This window comes from Erpetoichthys calabaricus, chromosome 12 (genome assembly GCF_900747795.2).
Source record: "Erpetoichthys calabaricus chromosome 12, fErpCal1.3, whole genome shotgun sequence".
In the NCBI taxonomy this organism is placed as follows: Eukaryota; Metazoa; Chordata; class Cladistia; order Polypteriformes; family Polypteridae; genus Erpetoichthys; species Erpetoichthys calabaricus.
The window spans coordinates 20,241,478-20,261,344 of NC_041405.2; the positions used below are offsets into that span (position 1 = coordinate 20,241,478).

The following is a 19,867-nucleotide window of genomic DNA, read 5'->3' on the forward strand; positions in this document are numbered from 1 at the left end:
AGTAAACTTTTTTCACGTTGTCATTATGGGGTGTTGTGTGTAGAATTCTGAGGAAAAAAATGAATTTAATCCATTTTGGAATAAGGCAGTAACATAACAAAATGTGGAAAAAGTGATGCGCTGTGAATACTTTCCGTATGCACTGTATGTACTAGCTGTCCCCCGCAGGTGCGCCTGCACAGAAATGAAACAGGACTGTGAGGAGGGCCCTGCCCGACTCCCCACTCCTGACGTCATGGCCTCGGTCTCGGATTGGCACAAATATATCGCTCCTGCAAGCGAACTATGATTCTTAGTGCGATGAGAGAAGTCACCAAATTAACCGGAATGTTCAAGCAAATTACAGAAAAAAATCCGTTAAGTAGTTCCCTCGTGAAAAGTGGACAAGCATACAGACAGACGAATGTTGGATTTTATATATATTATATATATATATATATATATATATATATATATATATATATATATATATATATATATATATATATATATATATATATATATTCCATCCATTATCCAACCTGCTATATCCTAACACAGAGTCACGGGGGTCTGCTGGGCCAATCCCAGCCAACACAGGGCACAAGGCAGGAACAAATCCCGGGCAGGGCGCCAGCCCACCGCAGGGCACACATACACGAAGCACACACTAGGGACAGTTTAGGATCGCCAATGCACCTAACCTGCATGTCTTTGGACTGTGGGAGGAAACCAAAGCACCCGGAGGAAACACATGCAGACACGGGGAGAACATGCAAACTCCACTCAGGGAGGACCCGGGTCTCCTAACTGCGAGGCAGTAGCGCTACCACTGTGGCATCATGCTGCCCGGATAGATATATATTATAATATATAATATATATATATATATATATATATCTCCAACCATCCATCTATTTTCCAACCCCCTGAATCCGAACACAGGGTCACGGGGGTCTGCTGGAGCCAATCCCAGCCAACACAGGGCACAAGGCAGGAACCAATCCCGGGCAGGGTGCCAACCCACCGCAGATATATATATTAGATAGATAGATAGATAGATATTAAAGAGAGAGAGAGAGAGATGTGATATTTGCTATTCTGCCTTCTCATGGACTCACTGACACACTCAGGCCTCCTTTCCCAAACATTCCACCTCCGCCTTCACTTTGATTCTAAAGCCAGCCATGAATGGGGCTTTCAACAGTTTGACTTTGTTGTGAATTTGTGTCTTTTTCAAGCCTGGGTGTGTGTGTGTGTACTTTTCATATTTTTTCAGACTTCTGTTTTTAATTATTAAAAGTTTTTCTATTTTTTTCTCTGAGAGAGAGAGATGGAAAAGTTGATTACTTTTGAAATTGTGGATTTGAAAGCAGTCTTTCTTGACCAACATTTTCTACAATTGGCACTATAAAATAGTGAGAAGTCAAGCAAAATGACACCCATTATTGGCTAACTAAAAAGATTACAATATGAAAGCTTGTCTGAAGAAGGCGCCTGAGTTGCCTCAAAACACTTGCATATTGTAATCTTTTCAGTTAGCCAATAAAAGGTGTCATTTTGCTTGACTTCTCACTACATTCATAATGGCTAACATGGTACAACACCCTAATGCTACACTGTAAAATAAAAATACAGTGCTCAAACTGTTGACATCAGTTTAAAAGCTCAGCTAATTTATGTATTCAGTTCAGATATGAATTCAACAATTCTGCAACTTGTCAAACAAAAGAATTTTCAAATTTACTTGTCCTCATTTATATTACAGGCATGAGTAGTTAAAATGTCTGCGCTTTGATAAACATGTTCAAGCAGACCTTTTTTCCCTTAAATTTTGATTGAGCAAGCTAATCTCTTAATTTTGCATCACGTGAAAAACTCTTATTACTCAACACATTTGTGGTTAAAATTAAAAGTAAGCTGCTCATGTAGAATCTTAGGTGTAATCTGAAATTAAACGGTTCACTTTCCAGGCGAGATACAAGAGTTTATTTGTTTTATTAGTTTTTTTCCCCCCAGTCCATACACCACTTATTTACAATACAAAAACAATGAAAACAAAACAAGGGATCATCAAAACATGCCACGTTTCCCCCCAGTGCCCTCAGTGAGGCATAGTTTGACATTTTCCACACTCACTTGATGCTTTGCAGAGATCCCCACCTGCAAAAAAATGGAAAGTAAAATGCCACCCTGAAGAGAGAAGTGATCTCAGACTGGAGAGCACATCACATAATAAGCACAGTAGACAGACTGCCAGAGGGAGAGTTAAACAAAAAGTCTGTACAAGCACCACAAAGTCCATTGAGAAAGAGTTCACCCTTTGTACACAAAAAAAAAACTTTGACAAACATTACTGACAGCTCATTCTTATGTACTCATAGACTAATAAAAAATGAATCTTTAGTTATGCTCTATGTTACCCACCACAGTTGTTGTATGCAGAAAGAAAAACAAATTAATAACTGTTATAGTCCAGTTACTTTAGACATTTAAAGACATTATTGATGGTTTGATTTGCAGCTTTTGTGCGGAAGAAAATCCCACTTACAAAGACTTGTTATATATGTGTTTAACCTCCCTGCTTGACAACAAAGGAAGACTGTGTTGGCAATTTAGTTTGTTTTTAGTTTTACACCTCAGCATCTACAATATTAAAATGATGCAACTGACAGGCAGCGACTGTGTCCTTTGTGTGCTTTGTCAACAGTAAGTATCCTTTTGTGTTCAGTTACTCTGTACAGCACACTTGTTATAGTGCCTCTATACTGCAGGGTGCTCTATTGACCCAGCTGGGGGTGGGGGCAGGTTTGGAGAAAGGGGACCCCAACACTTGTTTATGTGCTTAAAATATAGGCAGAATGATTTTGGTAATGCTGACATATTCTATGTGCACTATTTAACGATTAGTCCCAAGTGTTGAGTGAAATCTCTGTAGTCCTCATTTTGCTTTTTGTGCCTCATTAAGTTGGTCCACATCTTTAAAACAAGCTTATTGTTACTTGAAAGGTTACACTCCGATAAGCCTTGGAAGAACCCCAACAACCTCCCCGCCCCTACCCTACTGTCACTGTACGTATAGATAATTTGTACAATGAACAGATGAGTCGGCACTTTGGGAAGAGTGTTGCAGATTGTTGCATTTTGCTCTGGGTCTGTTTGTAAGTGCTTAGAACATTCTTGATCACTACCACATAACCGTTACTATAGTTAAACTTTACTTGTACATTTATTTCCCAATGGGGTGGGGTGCCAAAGTTCTTGCTCTTCCCAGCATTGCAGAAATATCTCATAAATAGCTTAGAACTTTCCCCCCACCTTAATGTTCTTACACAGTGCTGAAAATGATTATAGAAAGATAGTCACTCCCTGGTCCTCTAATCTGTAACTCTGAAAACATGGAAGTTTCAGACAATTTTCCATTTCTAGCAAAAAAAGAAAAAAATCATCTCCTCCTTCCCTGATGTTGCCCAGATTGTGTATGCCAATCTCAGGCAATGTTCTTTCATATCAACATGTTCTGAATTGCATTAAAAGTAGTATTTCCCTTTGCTCATTCCCACCCATGCCCATCCTTACAATAGAAATGTTTATCCAACTGACTGAGTGTTGACGAAAATACTATAACCACCCCCTCCCCAGTGCAAAAAAAAAAAAACACTTTACCACAAGTCTCTTGAATAAATGCTTGACCGTCACCTCACTTCCTTAGCACTGGAGTGGGGGAGGGGGTTGAATGGGGTGGGCTTTCAACCCATCCCTATGAGCTGATGATCTGACCCGACCAGGTCTCATGTTTTGTCCCAGGAACCAGGTGTGTGATCACAACCTCCACTGCCTGGATCTTCTGGTTCTTGGGTGGAATGGGACAGACCTTGTAAGACACCTCGTCTCCTTCGATAGGTACGTATTCTCCCTCAATGCTGTGAAAGTGGAAAGATAAACAGACCCACAATCAACTAAACACCACATCAGATGTACAAAAAACATTTTATGTCACGTACAACCAAACCCTTGTATACTTTTATATTTAGCCCAGTATAGCTCATTAATCCCTATTCACCAAAGTTTGGTAAATTAATATCAAGACAAGCTTTAAATTACTTCATTCTACCACACAACTAAGTGACTTATTTTTCTGTGTGAAGGAACATTTAACTTTTGTGTGAAATTTACCCTTAACCAGCTTCCATCTAGATAAATAAAATAATAAGCTAGCTGTTGGTTTGTTCACTAATCACACAAAGACGGCTGAACCAATTTTCACGAAATTTTGAAGGTGTATCGTCGTGGTCCTGCGTAAAATACAGGCTGTATGGCATATCAGGGAAAGGGGTTGTAAGGGGAGGGGGGGCCAAAATCCAATGCTGATGTGGGGACTACATTTCCCATAAGGCAGTAGGTGTGTGCTGGGGCTGATGGGAGGACACCATTATCAGTGCACACAAAACTTTTGTACCTCTAAGAACACAGGTGCCACATTTCCTTCTCAACACATCTGGATAATAATATCACTGCGCTTCAGTAGATTACAGATTTTGCCTAAAAGTATGTAATTGTGTCCCATTGTGGGCTGTTTTCAGCCATGTTGAATTTTCAAAAGACAGTTTTTCCTTATTTAGTTTTAATCTAGACCCTTTCCTGAGAAACATACAAGTCCAAAGGGGCTGTACAGTGTTGTCAAGCCCTTAAGGAGCAATGTTGCTTGCTTCCAACCTCCCCAAAAAACATCTAAGACACCAAAACATCTTTTTTTTAGAAACATAAGAAATTTGACAAACGAGAGAAAACCATTCAGTCCATCAAACCTGGTTGTTTAGTGAATATTTCACCCAGATGCCTCTTAAATGACCTCAAGGCTTCTGCTTCACCTTCATGTCTCGCTATTTTGTTTCGGTGTCCCATAACTCTTGCGTAAAGAAGTGCTTCCTGGCTTCAGTCCTAAATACACTTCCCCTTAATTTGCACTGATATCCTCAAGTACATGATTCACCCTTAAGCTGAAAGTTTTAGTGAATTTCACGGTTATGAAATCACCTGCAAAGCAAAGTTTGGTATCAGTTTCGCAAAACTGTATGTGAAAAGGGAAACGTGGCTTTTTCACTTACTGCTACCTATCAGGTTAAAAAAAGGGTGGATGGATATTAAACATAATAGCGAAATTTGGACTGCCAGACATGGGCTGTTGCGGCCTGCTCCTTGTTGGTCAGATGTAAAGAGAGGAATTTCATTATGCTGTGTACACTTGACAAGAAATCTGAAATGAACTCATGACTATACGTTTTGTAACTAAGAAAACAAATTTTGGAAAAAGTCAGTGCTATTGTACACCTGCATATTGTTGTTAAGTGTAATAGAGATACGCCACAATAAAACAGAATTGCTCTTTTGAATATGGTAAAAGAAGAACAATTGAGGACAACATTAGTATTTTTTTTTTTTTACTGTTTCTTGATGGTAGACATTTAAGTTTATTTTATGACAAGAAGGTTATAATTTTCGGCTTTAATGCCAATACAGTGTCATGGTTTGCAACAATTTTAAATCAATAATGAATGAATCATCTTTATAACTAGGGGGCTTTGCTCCCTGCTTGCTTCGCTCGTCAACCCCCTGCCCTGCGCTACGCACCAGCCACTTCGTGTCTCTGTCGCTTGCGTATGTGGATTTCACTTTCACCAAATAACAAATCTTTTAATTCTCGCGGATATGCCTCTTCATTGGGAAGAAACATTACTTTTCCCTGATGGCAACACGAATTAGACGATCTACAAGTCTCCAACTTAAAGTTTAAATCCGAACAATACATTCGATCTCTTTTTGCTGTTCCGTTATTTCACCAAGTAATAATTTCCATTTGTTTGCGCTAATGCGATCTTTAATATCATTTTTTTGAGACTTTCGAATTTTAGTACTTCCATTATGTCTAACCTGCTCTGCATGTGTATTGCATCAACGTTTTTGAACCTCTTTACGACGTTCTACTTTCTCATCTATTCTTTGTTTTTTTTTTTTTTATTTCCGGCACCTAGCGTGGTTACTCTCTTGGCACAAACTCTCGCCTTGCGGGACGTGAAAGTGTCTCTCTGAGAAAGTCACATTTCATCCCAGGCTAAAAAGTCTCGTTCCAGGATTTTTTCATATAATAGAAAGACATTATCAAATTCTGCCACTGGTGATATCTCCTGTAATAAAGTGGAGACCTGCAGCAATATCTATGAACCCAAATCACCCCCTGGACCTCCTCTACTGCAGATGCTTTCCACAGTCCATGGATTCAACTCTTCAACAAGACATCCAGTTTATTTATGTGAGATTAAACATGTGAAACCACGCTAAACCAGGAAATACAAAGAAGCAGAGTGCATGGTTCCAATCCAACAAGAAATTGCCACAATTATGGAATACAAACATACACAAGAATAACAAATTCTTAACTCTCGAGAGCAGAGCAATTAATAGTAATCAGAGAGGTAGTCTAGGTGACTGATGGGACACTAGTATTTCAGCCAGCAATGACAAAGGGGTCAGCATTATAAAAAACAAAAAATATTTGCTTTTTTACCTTAACCCTTTATACAAATATACCCGGACAATGCTGGGTACTTTGGCCAGTGCTTTTATAAAGCGGCTCTCTATGATCAACAGAATAACAAGGCACTTTACATGGAGCAACTTTAAAATTGCTAGACAGACATTTTCAAACCCACTTAGTCTTGATCAGGGTCACAGGGGGTGGTGGAGCCCATCCCAGCTAGGACAGGGTGTGAGACAGGAACATACGTTGGCTAGGGTACCAGTCCACTGCAGGGCGAACACTCACACACACACACCCCAACCACACACATGGGCCAATTTATGATCGCCCCTAAACCTAACCTGCATGTCTTTGAACAGTGGGAGGAAACCCTGCATTTTTATGACTCTTTAATATTGTTTTTAATCAGTATGCTGCTGTGGGAGTATGTGAATTTCCCCTTGGGATTAATAAAGTATCTCTCTATCAGACACGAGGAGAACATGCAGGGAGCACCTGGGATGTAAACCCTAATCTTCTTACTGCAAGGCAGCAGCACTACCACTGCGCCACCGTGCCGCCCAAGCATTGACAACCAACACAGTGCAATTGTTTACTTTGGTTGTGTCCTGTTAAATGATTTGTTCAAAGCTGAATAGTGAGCCTGTGTTAGGGATTGATCGGCAACTGTGTGGCTTAGGACTTGGAGCACAAACCACAAGACAGTGGTTCATCTAGAATCCTTAATCTTATACAGTTATTTCCTAATAGGTGTTACTATAAAGCAGTTAATGCAATTGAGTTAGCAAAGTAGCCAGCTATGAAACTAATCATTATATATAAACCAGTATTTTGTGATTTTTGTTTTCAGCAGCAGCACTTCCATTGAAAGACTTCTCTATCACGTATACAAAGTAGCCTGCCATACTTCTTCCATATCCACTTATTGCATTTCCTTATTGCAGAACCTTTCCCTGAAGCTTCTGCTTTGTAAAATGTTTTACTTTGCAAGCTTTGAAAAAATTGCCTTCCACTGCCCTTGTCAATACCAAGAAAAAAAAATGTTTTTCAGAACCTTCCATGTGAAGATCAACAAGTAAGCAGCAGGACTTTTGAAAATAAATTCCACAGACACTCACTCTGAAATGTGGACAAAAATGTCATCTCCACCGTCAGCTGGTGTGATGAAGCCATGGCCTTGTGATCTTGAGAAGTTTTTGCACATGCCCTTGTAAACAGGGCCAGCTGAGGCCCTGGCAGTGCTGCAGGAAAACAAACACAGAGCTCTGTATGAGACAAGCAGTCATGGTAAATTCACAGCAAGCAAAACAAATTCAAAATAATAGGAGTGGCCAAGTTTTAAATTATTTTGGAAAGAATTCCAGCCCCCATTAAAATGGATTGAGTATGTCATTTCCCAGGCATAAACAAACATGTTATTAAGCCCTTCTTAGACTTACAAAGGAATTAAAATAAAAAAGTTATCCTGTCAGTTCTGCAACGTCTACTATTTTATCCCCTCTGCCTTGTTATTGTCCCACGTGACTTCTCCAAAGATTGGACCTCACGTTCTTGCCCTGTCTGCCTCAGGCTTGCTTGTTTCAAGACATCTGTAGCTTCAGCTCGCTCAGGCTTATCATCTTCTCCTCAGGCTTAAACCAGTGTTGCATACAGATTACCTGATCCTGCTAGATTTGAAATTCTGAAGGATTACAGTTTGTCTGAAGTAGGTTATAGTGTGACATTTATTTCCTTAATCTAAATACAGGGGTGACATTTGTAGCTTTATCAACCCAGCAACACCAACGCACCCCAAAGTCTTGCCCTGTAATCTTCATAGGTATGTAATATTATATACAAACAGCCTGATCCAAATTGCTAACAGTATTCCTTATGAGACTTACCCACTATTACATTCAAACTAGTTGCAAGAAGTAGGCCATATTAATAAGTAGTAATTTGTCGGCTACCCTCAACTACATAAAGTGTTCAGTTAGGTGATGCCTGTAGCACTAGGCAAGTCTTAATAAGATTATATAATGTTACATACACATAACCTATTCTTGCTAGTTCAGAGCATTTCAGTAGCCTAAACACCGTTTTGGTCTATTCTTAACAGACTCATCTTGTGTTACACACAAGCCTGTAAGTTTAACCTCTCAGTTTTGAAATATTACCCTCCAGATTTATCTGGCATTACACTCAAAAGCCTGTAAGGTTACTTATGTAATGTAATGTTTTTCTTTTGCTTCTTTCTTGTAAAAGTAGATGCCTCTAAAAACATTCCCTCGCCTTTAAAATTTCATTCCCCCCCAAAAACATTTCATCTGATCTTGTGCCTTGTTTAGACTACACCCAAAAATTCTGATCGTGTAAGAACTCAGAAGTCATGATAGTCTGGTCCTAGCTCTCATCAAAACATCATACATTACAATTACCCTGATACTGTCAGACCTGAGAAGTCTAACGCGAAATGATTACATTGTTCTTACAAACAAACACCTTGATCCTGCTTATTGGGAGAATTTAGTTCATTAACTCCTAAGTCTTTATCTTGCCGTGTCCACTTTATTCAATGTTATATAAAATTAACCACTTTCTGTTAGATCTGAAAAGACTCCAGCTTTAAATTCCATTTCTTGCAATATTACTGTCCAGATTAATACACTCACTGGCTACTTTATTAGGTACACCTTACTAGTACCACGGTGGACCCCCTTTTGCCCTCAGAATTGCCATAATTCTTCGTGGCATAGATTCAACCAGGTGCTGGAAACATTCCTCAAGGATTTTGGTCCATATTGACATGATAGCATCACACAGTTGCTGCAAATTTGTCGGATGCACATCCATGATGTGAATCTCCTGTTCCACCGCACCCCAGAGGTGTTCTGTTGGACTGAGATCTGGTGACTGTGGAGGCCTTTTGACTACAATTTGAGATGATTTGAACTTTGTGATTGGTGCGTTATCCTGCTGGAGGGAGCCATCAGAAGATGGGTACACTGCGGTCAGAAAGGGATGGACATGGTCAGCAACAATACTCAGGTAAGGCTGTAGTATTTCAACGATGCTCAATTGGTACTAAGGGGCCCAAAGTGAGCTAAGAAAATATCCCCCAATTCATTACACCACCAACTGTTGATACTGGATCCATGCTTTCATGATCGCTGACACCAAATTCTGACCCTGTCATCCAAATGTCGCAACAGAAATCGAAACTTATCAGACCAGGCAACGTTTTTCAAATCTTCTGTTGTGCAATTTCGGTGAGCATATGTTGGATATGGCCTCAGTTGCCTGTTCTTAGCTGACAGGAGTGGCACCCGGTGTGGTCTCCTGCTGCTGTAGGCCATCTGCTTCCAAGTATGACGTGTTGTGTGTTCAGAGATGCTCTTCTGCATGCCTCAGTTGTAACAAGTGCTTATTTGAGTTGCTGTCGCCTTTCTATCAGCTCAACCAGTCTGGCCATTCTCCTCTGATCTCTGGCATCAACATTTTTGCCCAGAGAACTGCCACTCACTGGATATTTTCCCCTTTTTCTGACCATTCTCTGAATATCCTAGAAATGATTGTGTGTGAAATATCCCAGCAGAAATGCAGTTTCTGAAATTCAGACCAACCTGTTTGGCACCAACAATCGTGCCACATTCAAAGTCACTTAAATCACCTTTCTTACCCATTCTGATGCTCGGTTTGAACTCCAGTAGGTCGTCTCGACAATGTCTACATGCCTAAATGCATTGAGTTGCTGCCCTGTGATTGGCTGATTATATATTTGCATTAACAAGTAGTTGAACAGGTGTACCTAATAAAGTGGCCGGTGAGTGTATGTCAAGCACTACATGCAAGTGGCCCGATTTTCATTCATCTCTGAAGTCTACTATTTTAACCCGTCCATCTGACAGGTTTCTTTCTACAAGGTGCACATTTTCTCTGCACCCTTTGATTTTTTGCTTGTGGCAGTATACTGAAAAGGCCTGATCTATCAGCCTCTCAGAAATCTGCACAAGTATCATCATAGTTTGATTTCTACACTCAGCTGATGCATTTGTAATGCAATTGATCTTGCCTGAAAATAGATTTCAGTAGCCTTACTCTCTTTACTGGCACTGCAGTCAAGATGCATGATCACATTACCTCTCGGACATCTGTGAGCAGAACCCCTTTGACTCATTTTCTCAATAATGTGAATCAAAAGGTTTCAAACTAGGGGGCCCGATCCTGTCAGATTTCACAAGCCTGCAGCTTAGACTGAAAATGTTTTGTTTTTGTTTAAATTTTAACAAAAGATGCAGGACTCACAAAAAAATGACTACTAGGACCAAAATGTGCTTCCTGCCAGGGGAAGTGAAGCTAAGCAGAGCAGCTTAAGAAAAGAGACAAACAGCCATTTGTGTTTCGGTCACCCTGGCCAGACCTTTTGGCAACCACCAGCAGTGTAGAACAAGGCAGAGCTACGCTGGGGACTAGTCAGACCCTTCTGCAGTGTCTACTGTTGGGAAGTGTTGGTGACCCAGCTCAGATGACAAATAAAGGAAAAGCGGATATTAGAAGCAAATTGGCATTGGATAAATTGCAACTACCATTCTGAGCTTCTGAAAACCTAAAGAAAAAAGCCTCAAATAAACCTCCCCAGTGTATGGCAAAGCAATACGAAAAAAGAAAAACCCTTTCTCACCCCACCCCCAAAACCACCATACAGTGAATGCTTACGCAGAGTAAGTCCTGGTGCGCTTTGTGGGTAATGGACTGGGCAGGTCCCCCAAGAGTGGTGGGCCCCTTTCCCACACCCGGCTGCCCTCTCTCAGAAAAGGGAAAGAGAGAGAAAGTGGGGTGCGAGGTGACTGTAAGGGCTGTGTGGGTGATGGCAGACCCGGGTCCGCCATGCTGTTGATCCTTTTGGCAGCTTCAGAGGTCCTGGCCTGATCCGCTGACCTACTGGAGACAGAACAAAAGAAATGAAAAGTGACAAGTGTGTTTAAAAAATTGAGGTGGATTGATAGGAAAGAAAGACGAGCACAACAATATTCTGAAATGCATTTAATCCAATTCAGGGTTATGTGGGGCTGAAGCCTGACTGGCTACATTAGTTGTAAGGCAGGAAGCAACCTTGGACAGGGTGCCAGTCCATCACAGGGTCTGCCAACACTCATGTGGCCAATTTAGAAATACCATATAACATAACACATCTTTAAGGATGTGAAAAGAAAACGAGAATATACAGATAAACTTTTATGTAGCGAGAGGGAGGACATACAAACTCTGGAAAAACTGAGTAGCCAGACAATAGCACTCTAGACACTAAGAGAGCATGCAGACTCCACACAGACACCTGAAGATGGAATTTGAAACCAGACCAAAAAGTGAAACTAAAAAAATCGGGAGTGGTCTGCCCTCGACTTTCTCATATACTCAGATATGGGGATGGATATTTGAAGAGTAAACCGCAAGACAATGATTATATTTTTATATTATATACATTAAAGAACCATCAACAACAAATCAAATTAATAATATATTGAACAATTATTATAAAAATAAAATTGAATAAATCAGACTCTGCAGCTGCATGAATAAAAGGTAAAGTAGCACTTCCGGTTAATGGAAATAGCCCAAAAGTTGATAGAAATCTACATTTTGTACCTAATACTTGTATGCAAAATTTGGTTGACTTAAGTGAAAGCGAACTCAAGTTATTGTGTTTACAAACACACAGACAGACATAATTCCAAAAATGGTATTTTCAGACTCGGGTAAGTTTAAAACGTCGAAATTCATCAAAATCTCGAAATGGAATTTTTGAAGGATTCCAATACTTTCCCTATACTTCGTATATGTGAAAATCAGGGAGGTCCATAACATTGAGATTCATCAAAATCTCGACATCAAATTTTTGGACGATTACAATACTTTCCCAATACTTCATATACGAGAAAGTAAAAAAAAAAAAAAAAAAAAAAAAAAAAAAAAAAAAGAGAGAGAGACCGAGTCAAAAATTGAAAAAGATAGACACAAATTACTTTGAAACATACTTTTGTTATGCAATTGGAACAGTAAAAATGTCATTTTAGCAGTTCTCATATGGATATGCTCATTCCTGGAGAATATTTTTCAAATGGTGTAACGTTTATTAGACACAAAGAATGAGAGCAATCTTGAAACTTTTGAAAGACCTAAGACCAACAATCGATTTGTGAGTTACATGACTGAAATGGGTTGAAACAAATAGAACTCAATAAAAGGGCTGTCTAGATTGTAACCCAGGAGTGGGCAAAGTATAGATGAAGCCTTCGGCATTTGTGTGAGAATGCCCCCATGCTACTTAACAAAATATTTAATATTCTAGCACTCACGTGGTGTTCTTAACATTATGATGCTAGAGTCGGCTGCTGTAAATGTAATAAATTGCCACACGGTGTCAGCCAAAAATATAATTAAATAACTCCAGCTTTTACCATACAAATAAGGAGGGTCTGTAGCACAGTCACATAGATGGCAAGTGTCTATATTTTTAGATGCTTGCGTGCCCTTGTCTTGGGTGGATTTTCAAATAAAACTTGTTAATTTTATCAGTGATTGATTTGGTCGGTTGTGGTTTCTGTGAAAGTGGAACTTAAGGTGTGACTCCAGATGGGTTTACAAACGAGTATAAAATGCACCGTTTACAAATGTGAAATAACTAAGTTAGAAGGAGAAAGGTTTTCTGGTAGTATATCAACCAAAACTGATTATTTCTGCATTTCAACCCATTTGTTTGGAAAGACAAGGAATAAAAAATGTTGGGCCCTTGAGCAAGGCCCTTAACCCGAGAATTAATCCAGGGGTGCTGTACAATGGCTGACCCTGCACTGTGAACTCCAATGGTCATGCAAAAAAGACAATTTCCCCTCAGGGATTAATAAAGTATATTAAAATAAAAAAAAGATGTACATACAGAAAGAAGCTTCCCAACTGTGCGTTCAGGAAATGTGTGTTTCTGAAACGTTTCAATGCCAAGTCCAAAGAAGATGATAGCTAATGCTTTCAGTGGAGCTCATTTCAGTTTTGGCATAGTGCCGTTAATTTATCTGTTTCTACTTCATCAGTGGCAACAGGCAAAACCTGCTAATTTTGTGAATTTTTAGAAATCTCTATGTCATGATTTTAGGTGCTAAGGTGCATCTTGTTTTGCTCTTAATTTGGGTAATATCCCAGAGATCTGGCAGCTGGAAGTACTTGAACCTTAACTTAATAATGAGAGGTAACAGTAACACACACTATCAGTCAAATGTTTTAGAACACCTAAGTTTTTCCTACAAATTTAGTCAGTTGAGATGCAATGAATAAACTAAAATGGTAAAAAGTAAGTGGTAAGCTGCCAGAGGTTTAATTGCAAAGTTCAGGTTAGCAAAAACTGAAAATAAAGGAAATATCAGAAAAATACAAATGGGCCTTCTTCAGGGAACAACTAATAGGTTACAACCTACAGATGTTCTGCAGCAATTAAAGCAAATTAAGCCTTGCAAGTTGAAGCAAACAATTTGCACAGGTGTCCCAACTTCTGTTGATTACTTAAAAACCCTCTGCCTTAAAGCAGAGTTGGAACAGACTGTGTTAGTACACCCTCTGATGTGCTACTTGGACAATATTCCAGTGATAATGGCAAGAAAACAGCAAATAACAAATGAAATGAAACAGAGCATTATTACACTTAGAAGTGTAAGCCATTCATTTAGAGAAATTGCAAAAAAATAAACGAAGACAACAACATTTATTTATATAGCACATTTTCTTACAAATGATGTAGCTCAAAGTGCTTTACATGATGAAGAAAGAAAAAAGACAAAATAAATAAGAAAATGGAATTAGGGAACACTAATAAAAGTAAGGTCTGATGTCCAGGGAGGACAGAAAAAACAAAGAAAAACTCCAGATGGCTGGAGAAAAAAAAAAAAAAAATCTGCAGGGGTTCCAGGCCATGAGACCGCCCAGCCCCCTGTAGGCATTCTACCTAACATAAATGACCTCACAATCACTCCTCATTGTATTCAGGGTTCACATGGAAGAACTTGATGATGACGGTCATATGGACTTTTGGCCTTTAATCCAATCAATGTAGGAACATCATGGTGCTTTGATCAGGTGGTGGTGGTGCACATGTCCTACACAATCCAAAGGCAAATGGAAACTGGAAGAAACTCTTATAGGAAGAGATCTGGCAGAGCCAAAGTCACAACAAGTTTCGGAGGGTCACCAGCTTGCATGATCACAGGCGCCTCACAGCACAAGAGCTTCAAACACAGCTTAACAGTGCAGGTCGAAAAAAGCATTTGTGAGTTTCTATTGTAAAGAGGAGACTTTGTGCTGCAGGTTTGACAGGATGAGTCGCAGTAAGAAAGCCATTCCTCAAAGGACAAAATAGGCCCTGGAAATACAAGCTGTGAACTATAACAGATTGGATAGGCATCTCACAGGACAAGAGCTTCAAGCACAGCTTAACAGCCGTGCAATAGCCAGATCTCCAATTGTTTATTTGTCCTTGTGCATTAATTTCAGAGTACAATGAAATTTTCACTGGTTCCTGGTCCAGGCAAAACTATTTTTATTATTTTTCAATTTTAGGAATGCCTTTCCTAATCATATCCAATTAACTGAAATGACCACAGGTAGACCACAAACAATCTGTAGAAACATCTTGGAATGGGATGTACCTGAGCCAGACTTTAAGAGACATAGCAAAAGGTATATAAATACTTTTGTCAATATGATATTTCATGCTGTAACTGAAGAAATTGGTCTGAATACTTTCCAGATCTACTGTGTATGTATATATATACAGGGTAGGCAAAAGTAGGCTTACAGTAATGAGACCAGTAATTTTAGCACTTATAATGGCAGAGTGCACTTAAGTTCAATCTTGTGACATTCTTTTGAGTTAATAATGTTATTAAAGCTATTGAGTTAATAAAGAGAGAGAGGTTGGAAGCAGGCTCTGATACAGCCAGTTGCTGCACCCACCACATGACAAACCACCTCAGGATCCCAAATTAGGACCCGAGACCAGTTGTGCAATGGGTGACGCCTCAGTACCACACTAATTTGAATGGAATGGAACATTGTGAGGTTTTATTACAGGGTCTGGAGTGCCAGTCTTGCCACAAACCCCCAAGTTTTCCCAGCAGGGGTTGGGAGACCTGCTTGCAGGGCTGGATGCAGGTTAACGTTATACCCTGGATGGAACAATTACAGGTTAAGGGCATTGCTCAAGGGCTCAACGGAGTGGAATTACTTCTGGCATTTACGGCATTTGAACTGGCAAACTTCCAATTGCTAGTGCAGATCCCTAGCCTTTGAGCCATCACTCCGCCCTAGTTAATAAAGCTATTGTAGTAATCATAACCTGCATGTCTTTTTCCACACAAACAACTGTAAACCTACTTTTGCCCACCACTGTATTGTGTATTATATATATGCTTATGCAACAAAAACATTTCTCAGATATAAGACATTCCGTTATGCAAAGGCTAGTTTGATCTACTTAGGTATTCTTTTACAAAACAAGACACAGCTTGAATAATTTGTAAGCATACAGCTGTCAGCCCTCCTTTCATGTTTCTCGTTATATTTCTATATATATCACCATCTCTCTCTCGCCCTCTGTCTATATAAAGCCTATAGTTCCAGTGTAGGAGACATTCACTGGTGTCTGAGGAATTATTCAGTGTTTAGGTAACTAGGCTTATCATAGGAGTCATGTGTTGTGTAGGCCAAAGGGGTTCAGGTTATCAGTTGTAAAGCTCTGTTGGCTAAAATTCCATTCAAGATCTACTTTGTAAGACATATTGTGACCATACTTACTATGAAAGTTGAATATAAAATAAAAATTGACTGAGCACCTTGTTCAAAAAGAATGGGTCTAACACGACCAAGCCTAGTTGTAAATTCTATAACCTTGAGACTGTCTGATCGATATATATATATAGCTTTGAACACACTATACAATATTTAAGATAAAAATGGATTGAACAATTGCTGCATTCAAGAAGAATGAGTTCAGTCCTTCACTATGAGGACCTGTCACCTTAAACTCTTGATATATTGCTTTGTAAGAGTGCTTGTTATAAAACATGTTATATTCTTTAAATGTCCACTTTACTAGGTACATCTGCCTTTACCCTGTACTGTAATGGACTACTTACTCAGAGATATAACCATACTGTATGTGCATATGGAATTATTTAAATTCACTGAACAGATAGCAGATGAATCATGTGTATGTCGGTTTATGCCAAGAGTTGAAAAATGTACAAGACTTAAGAGTTAATTAGATCTGAATACAGTAAGGTAATGAGCACAAGATACAACAGTTCAAGTTCAGGAATAGCCACCCTGGTGTAAGGTTTTCAAACATGATAGCACCACAGGCGTATTGAGAATGGGCTGCGACTCCAAAAGCATTTTGGCTAGTGCGAGTCCCATGGTTGGAAACAGATTGTTGATGAGAGGAGTCGACAGAACCTAATGTGAGTTGTGCAGAGAAAGGGAGTGTGCAGTTAATCAACTATAGCAGTGATGCAGAAAGAGAAATATCAGAACTCATAACTTGTCATGGCTTGACAGTGTTATGTTGATAGCTGCTATAACCCAAATGGGTTCAGCTCTGGTCAGAAAGCAGCAGAAATGGGGGGGGGGGGGGGGGGGGGGAGATGGGGGGTTTTGAGAAACTTGGTAAACAGACTGCTGTCACTGTCCTGCTCCACTGACAGACTTAGAAGATCGTTCCTCCCCCAAACTATGCAACTCTTCAATTCCACCCAGGGGGGTAAACGTTAACATTATTCAAAGTTATTGTCTGTTTTTACCTGCATTTTTATTACTCTTTAATATTGTTTTTTGTGTCAGTATGCTGCTGCTGGAGTATGTGAATTTCCCCTTGGGATTAATAAAGTATCTATCTATCTAAAGTTCCATCTATTCATCCACCTTCAAACAAACTTAATATGACTTACAGTCATGGGGTGTAATTGTTCCAGAAACAAAAATATATCCACCTGAAAGTGATCACCTGCAGAGTTACCAGATCTTAATCTAATCAAGCGTCTTCAGGATGAGGTAGAACACTATTTGGGGAGAAATCCAAATAGACTCATGGAGCGCAATGGATTTACCTACACAAATTGTTCAAAGACTTCTTGAGTCCATGCCCCAACCAAATCAGGCAGATTCAGACTTTATGGCTGCCCCCTAATAAAACTTAAACATAGTGTGACGGATTGAAAACTTCTCCTGTCAGAGAACAGAATACAAGAAGGCAAAGTCCAGAACATGATTTTATGTGGCAGTTTCCTTGGCATACGTATGCTACCTTAAAGTGCCTTATGAAACAAACAGTTGGAACCAGTTATGGAGAAACAGAACTTTAAGTGCCAGTGATACAAAAATGAGAATGTCTCTTTTCAAATGTAATGCTGAAGTGAGTGAATAATACAACAATAATTTTAATAACATCTCTGAATTTTGGGATGAGAGAATTAGCTTGAAGTTAGTTCAGCCAGGAGCTGACAGCACTATCTATGACATGAAGACTCCTGTCAACACTTCAACACGGATCTTAAACACCATCACCTAGGACCTCATGTGATAGCAAAAATAGATTTTTCTTATTATTCACAATAGAAAGAGTAAAAAGAAAACAACCTTTACAATCCAATATGGACTTCCCTGACACAATATTTCTATCAACTGCCTAGATAGATAGACAGACAGACAGATACTTTATTAATCCCAAGGGGAAATTCACATACTCCAGCAGCAGCATACTGATAGAGAAAATATTAAAGACTGATGATAATGCAGGTATAACAGACAATAACTTTGAATAATGTTAACGTTTACCCCAAGGGGTGGAACCGTCTGATAGAACATCTGCAGCATCTTATTGCAGATGTTGAAGGATGCCAGCCTTCTAAGGAAGTATAGTCGGCTCTGTCCTTTCTTACACAGAGCATCAGTATTGGCAGTCCAGTCCAATTTATCATCCAGCTGCACCCTCTGCAAGAAGTCAAGGCTGACTTCTCAGATATTTCGGAGGCCTAAAACTAATCTCAAAATTCCCTTGGTCACCAGAAGCACCATGACCCTGTTTCCTTCTCAATGTCATATAAAAGGACCAATTCCAAGTTGTACACTTTGACTGTCTGCCCCCCATTATACTTCATAATGGTTTTCCATACCTCAAGCCAAGAATGCAACTTTCTCTAACCTGCAGCATATAAGAAAAAGGGACTGCGCAGCTAATGATGCAAGCCCATGTCTCAGTCCAAATATTTTGTCCTTCTCATCTTAATCTTTATTTTTCAGTATCAACACCATCTCACACCTCCAGTGTCCAGGGTTTGGATCCTGCACTTGGCCACTGCCTGTTATGGAGTCTGCATCTTCTCCATACATCAGATTGGGATTTTCTTCTCACATCCCCAGAGATATTCAAACTGGGTTAAGTGAAGATTCCAAATACAGGTAGGCACTGAATGAGAGTGTGAGTATGTGCTTGACAGACTGGCACTTTGTCCAGAGTTAGTTCCCACCTTGATGCCAGTGTATTCCAGGAGAGGCCGGTCCATAATCCTAAATTAGATTAGGTAGTTTGAAAATGCTATAACACTTGCATAATAGTCAAATGCTATTCTGGACACACAAATTCTTAATAATTCTGTGGCTGTTCTTTCTTCTATGAGAAGATCAGAGAAAATACAACTATCCATCCATCCATTAGGAAAACCTAAATCCATAAAGTACCCTCTACATGATCTTGGGTGATTCACCTACCATGCTTATTTACCAAGTTTATTTTTTTATTGTGAAAGTGCTCTCCAAGGATGGTGCTTAATAACAGCTTGCTCACTACTTTTTTACAGTAGTTAAAAAGAAAGCAAACCTGTTCTTCCTTGCAGATGAATATGTAAGTGCCCACAAACACTCATTCAGACAAGTAAGGCCTTCAGGCAGAGTGGCAGCCACATTTGCATTCCCAGCCAGTTGCTAGGTCACATGAGCAAAAATAGAATATGCCCGGTGCTCCACTCACTGAGGAGGAATATAAAGGCCCTCCGCCGCGTGTCCCATCCTGAAAGAACTACAAAACACCCACGCAACGCGTTTATGCCAGAATGCCTTAGGAATGGATTTGCACACCAAGGTGCAGATGCTGATCTGCCCCATTCCACAGTCTGCAGCTCACATCTCCATATGCAAAGCAATTGGTGGGATCTCTCCTCCCTATTGCCCACACACACATACAAATGCACAGGAACTCCCTTCTCAGAAAAGCTTAGGATCTTACATAAAGGTGCTGTGGAGGTCTAAATCTTCAAAAGCCAGTTCCTCTTC

At 39.7% G+C, this 19,867-nt stretch overlaps 1 protein-coding gene across 3 annotated transcripts in view; it reads right to left on the minus strand.

The window, feature by feature from the left end:
- Positions 1-1,945: 1,945 nt before the first annotated feature.
- csdc2a (cold shock domain containing C2, RNA binding a) overlaps positions 1,946-19,867 on the minus strand; it is a 28,005-nt gene continuing 10,083 nt past the window's right edge. For 2 of the 3 annotated variants that reach the window (XM_028815151.2, XM_028815150.2), the window contains exons 2-4: positions 11,213-11,437; positions 7,636-7,758; positions 1,946-3,902 (exon numbers count right to left, since the gene is read on the minus strand). In XM_028815151.2, the coding sequence (XP_028670984.1) occupies positions 3,740-3,902; positions 7,636-7,758; positions 11,213-11,385 (459 nt within the window). In that variant the 5' untranslated portion in view covers positions 11,386-11,437 and the 3' untranslated portion in view covers positions 1,946-3,739. The remainder of the gene's footprint in view (positions 3,903-7,635; positions 7,759-11,212; positions 11,438-19,867) is intronic. The other variant, XM_028815152.2, reaches the window with a different exon arrangement.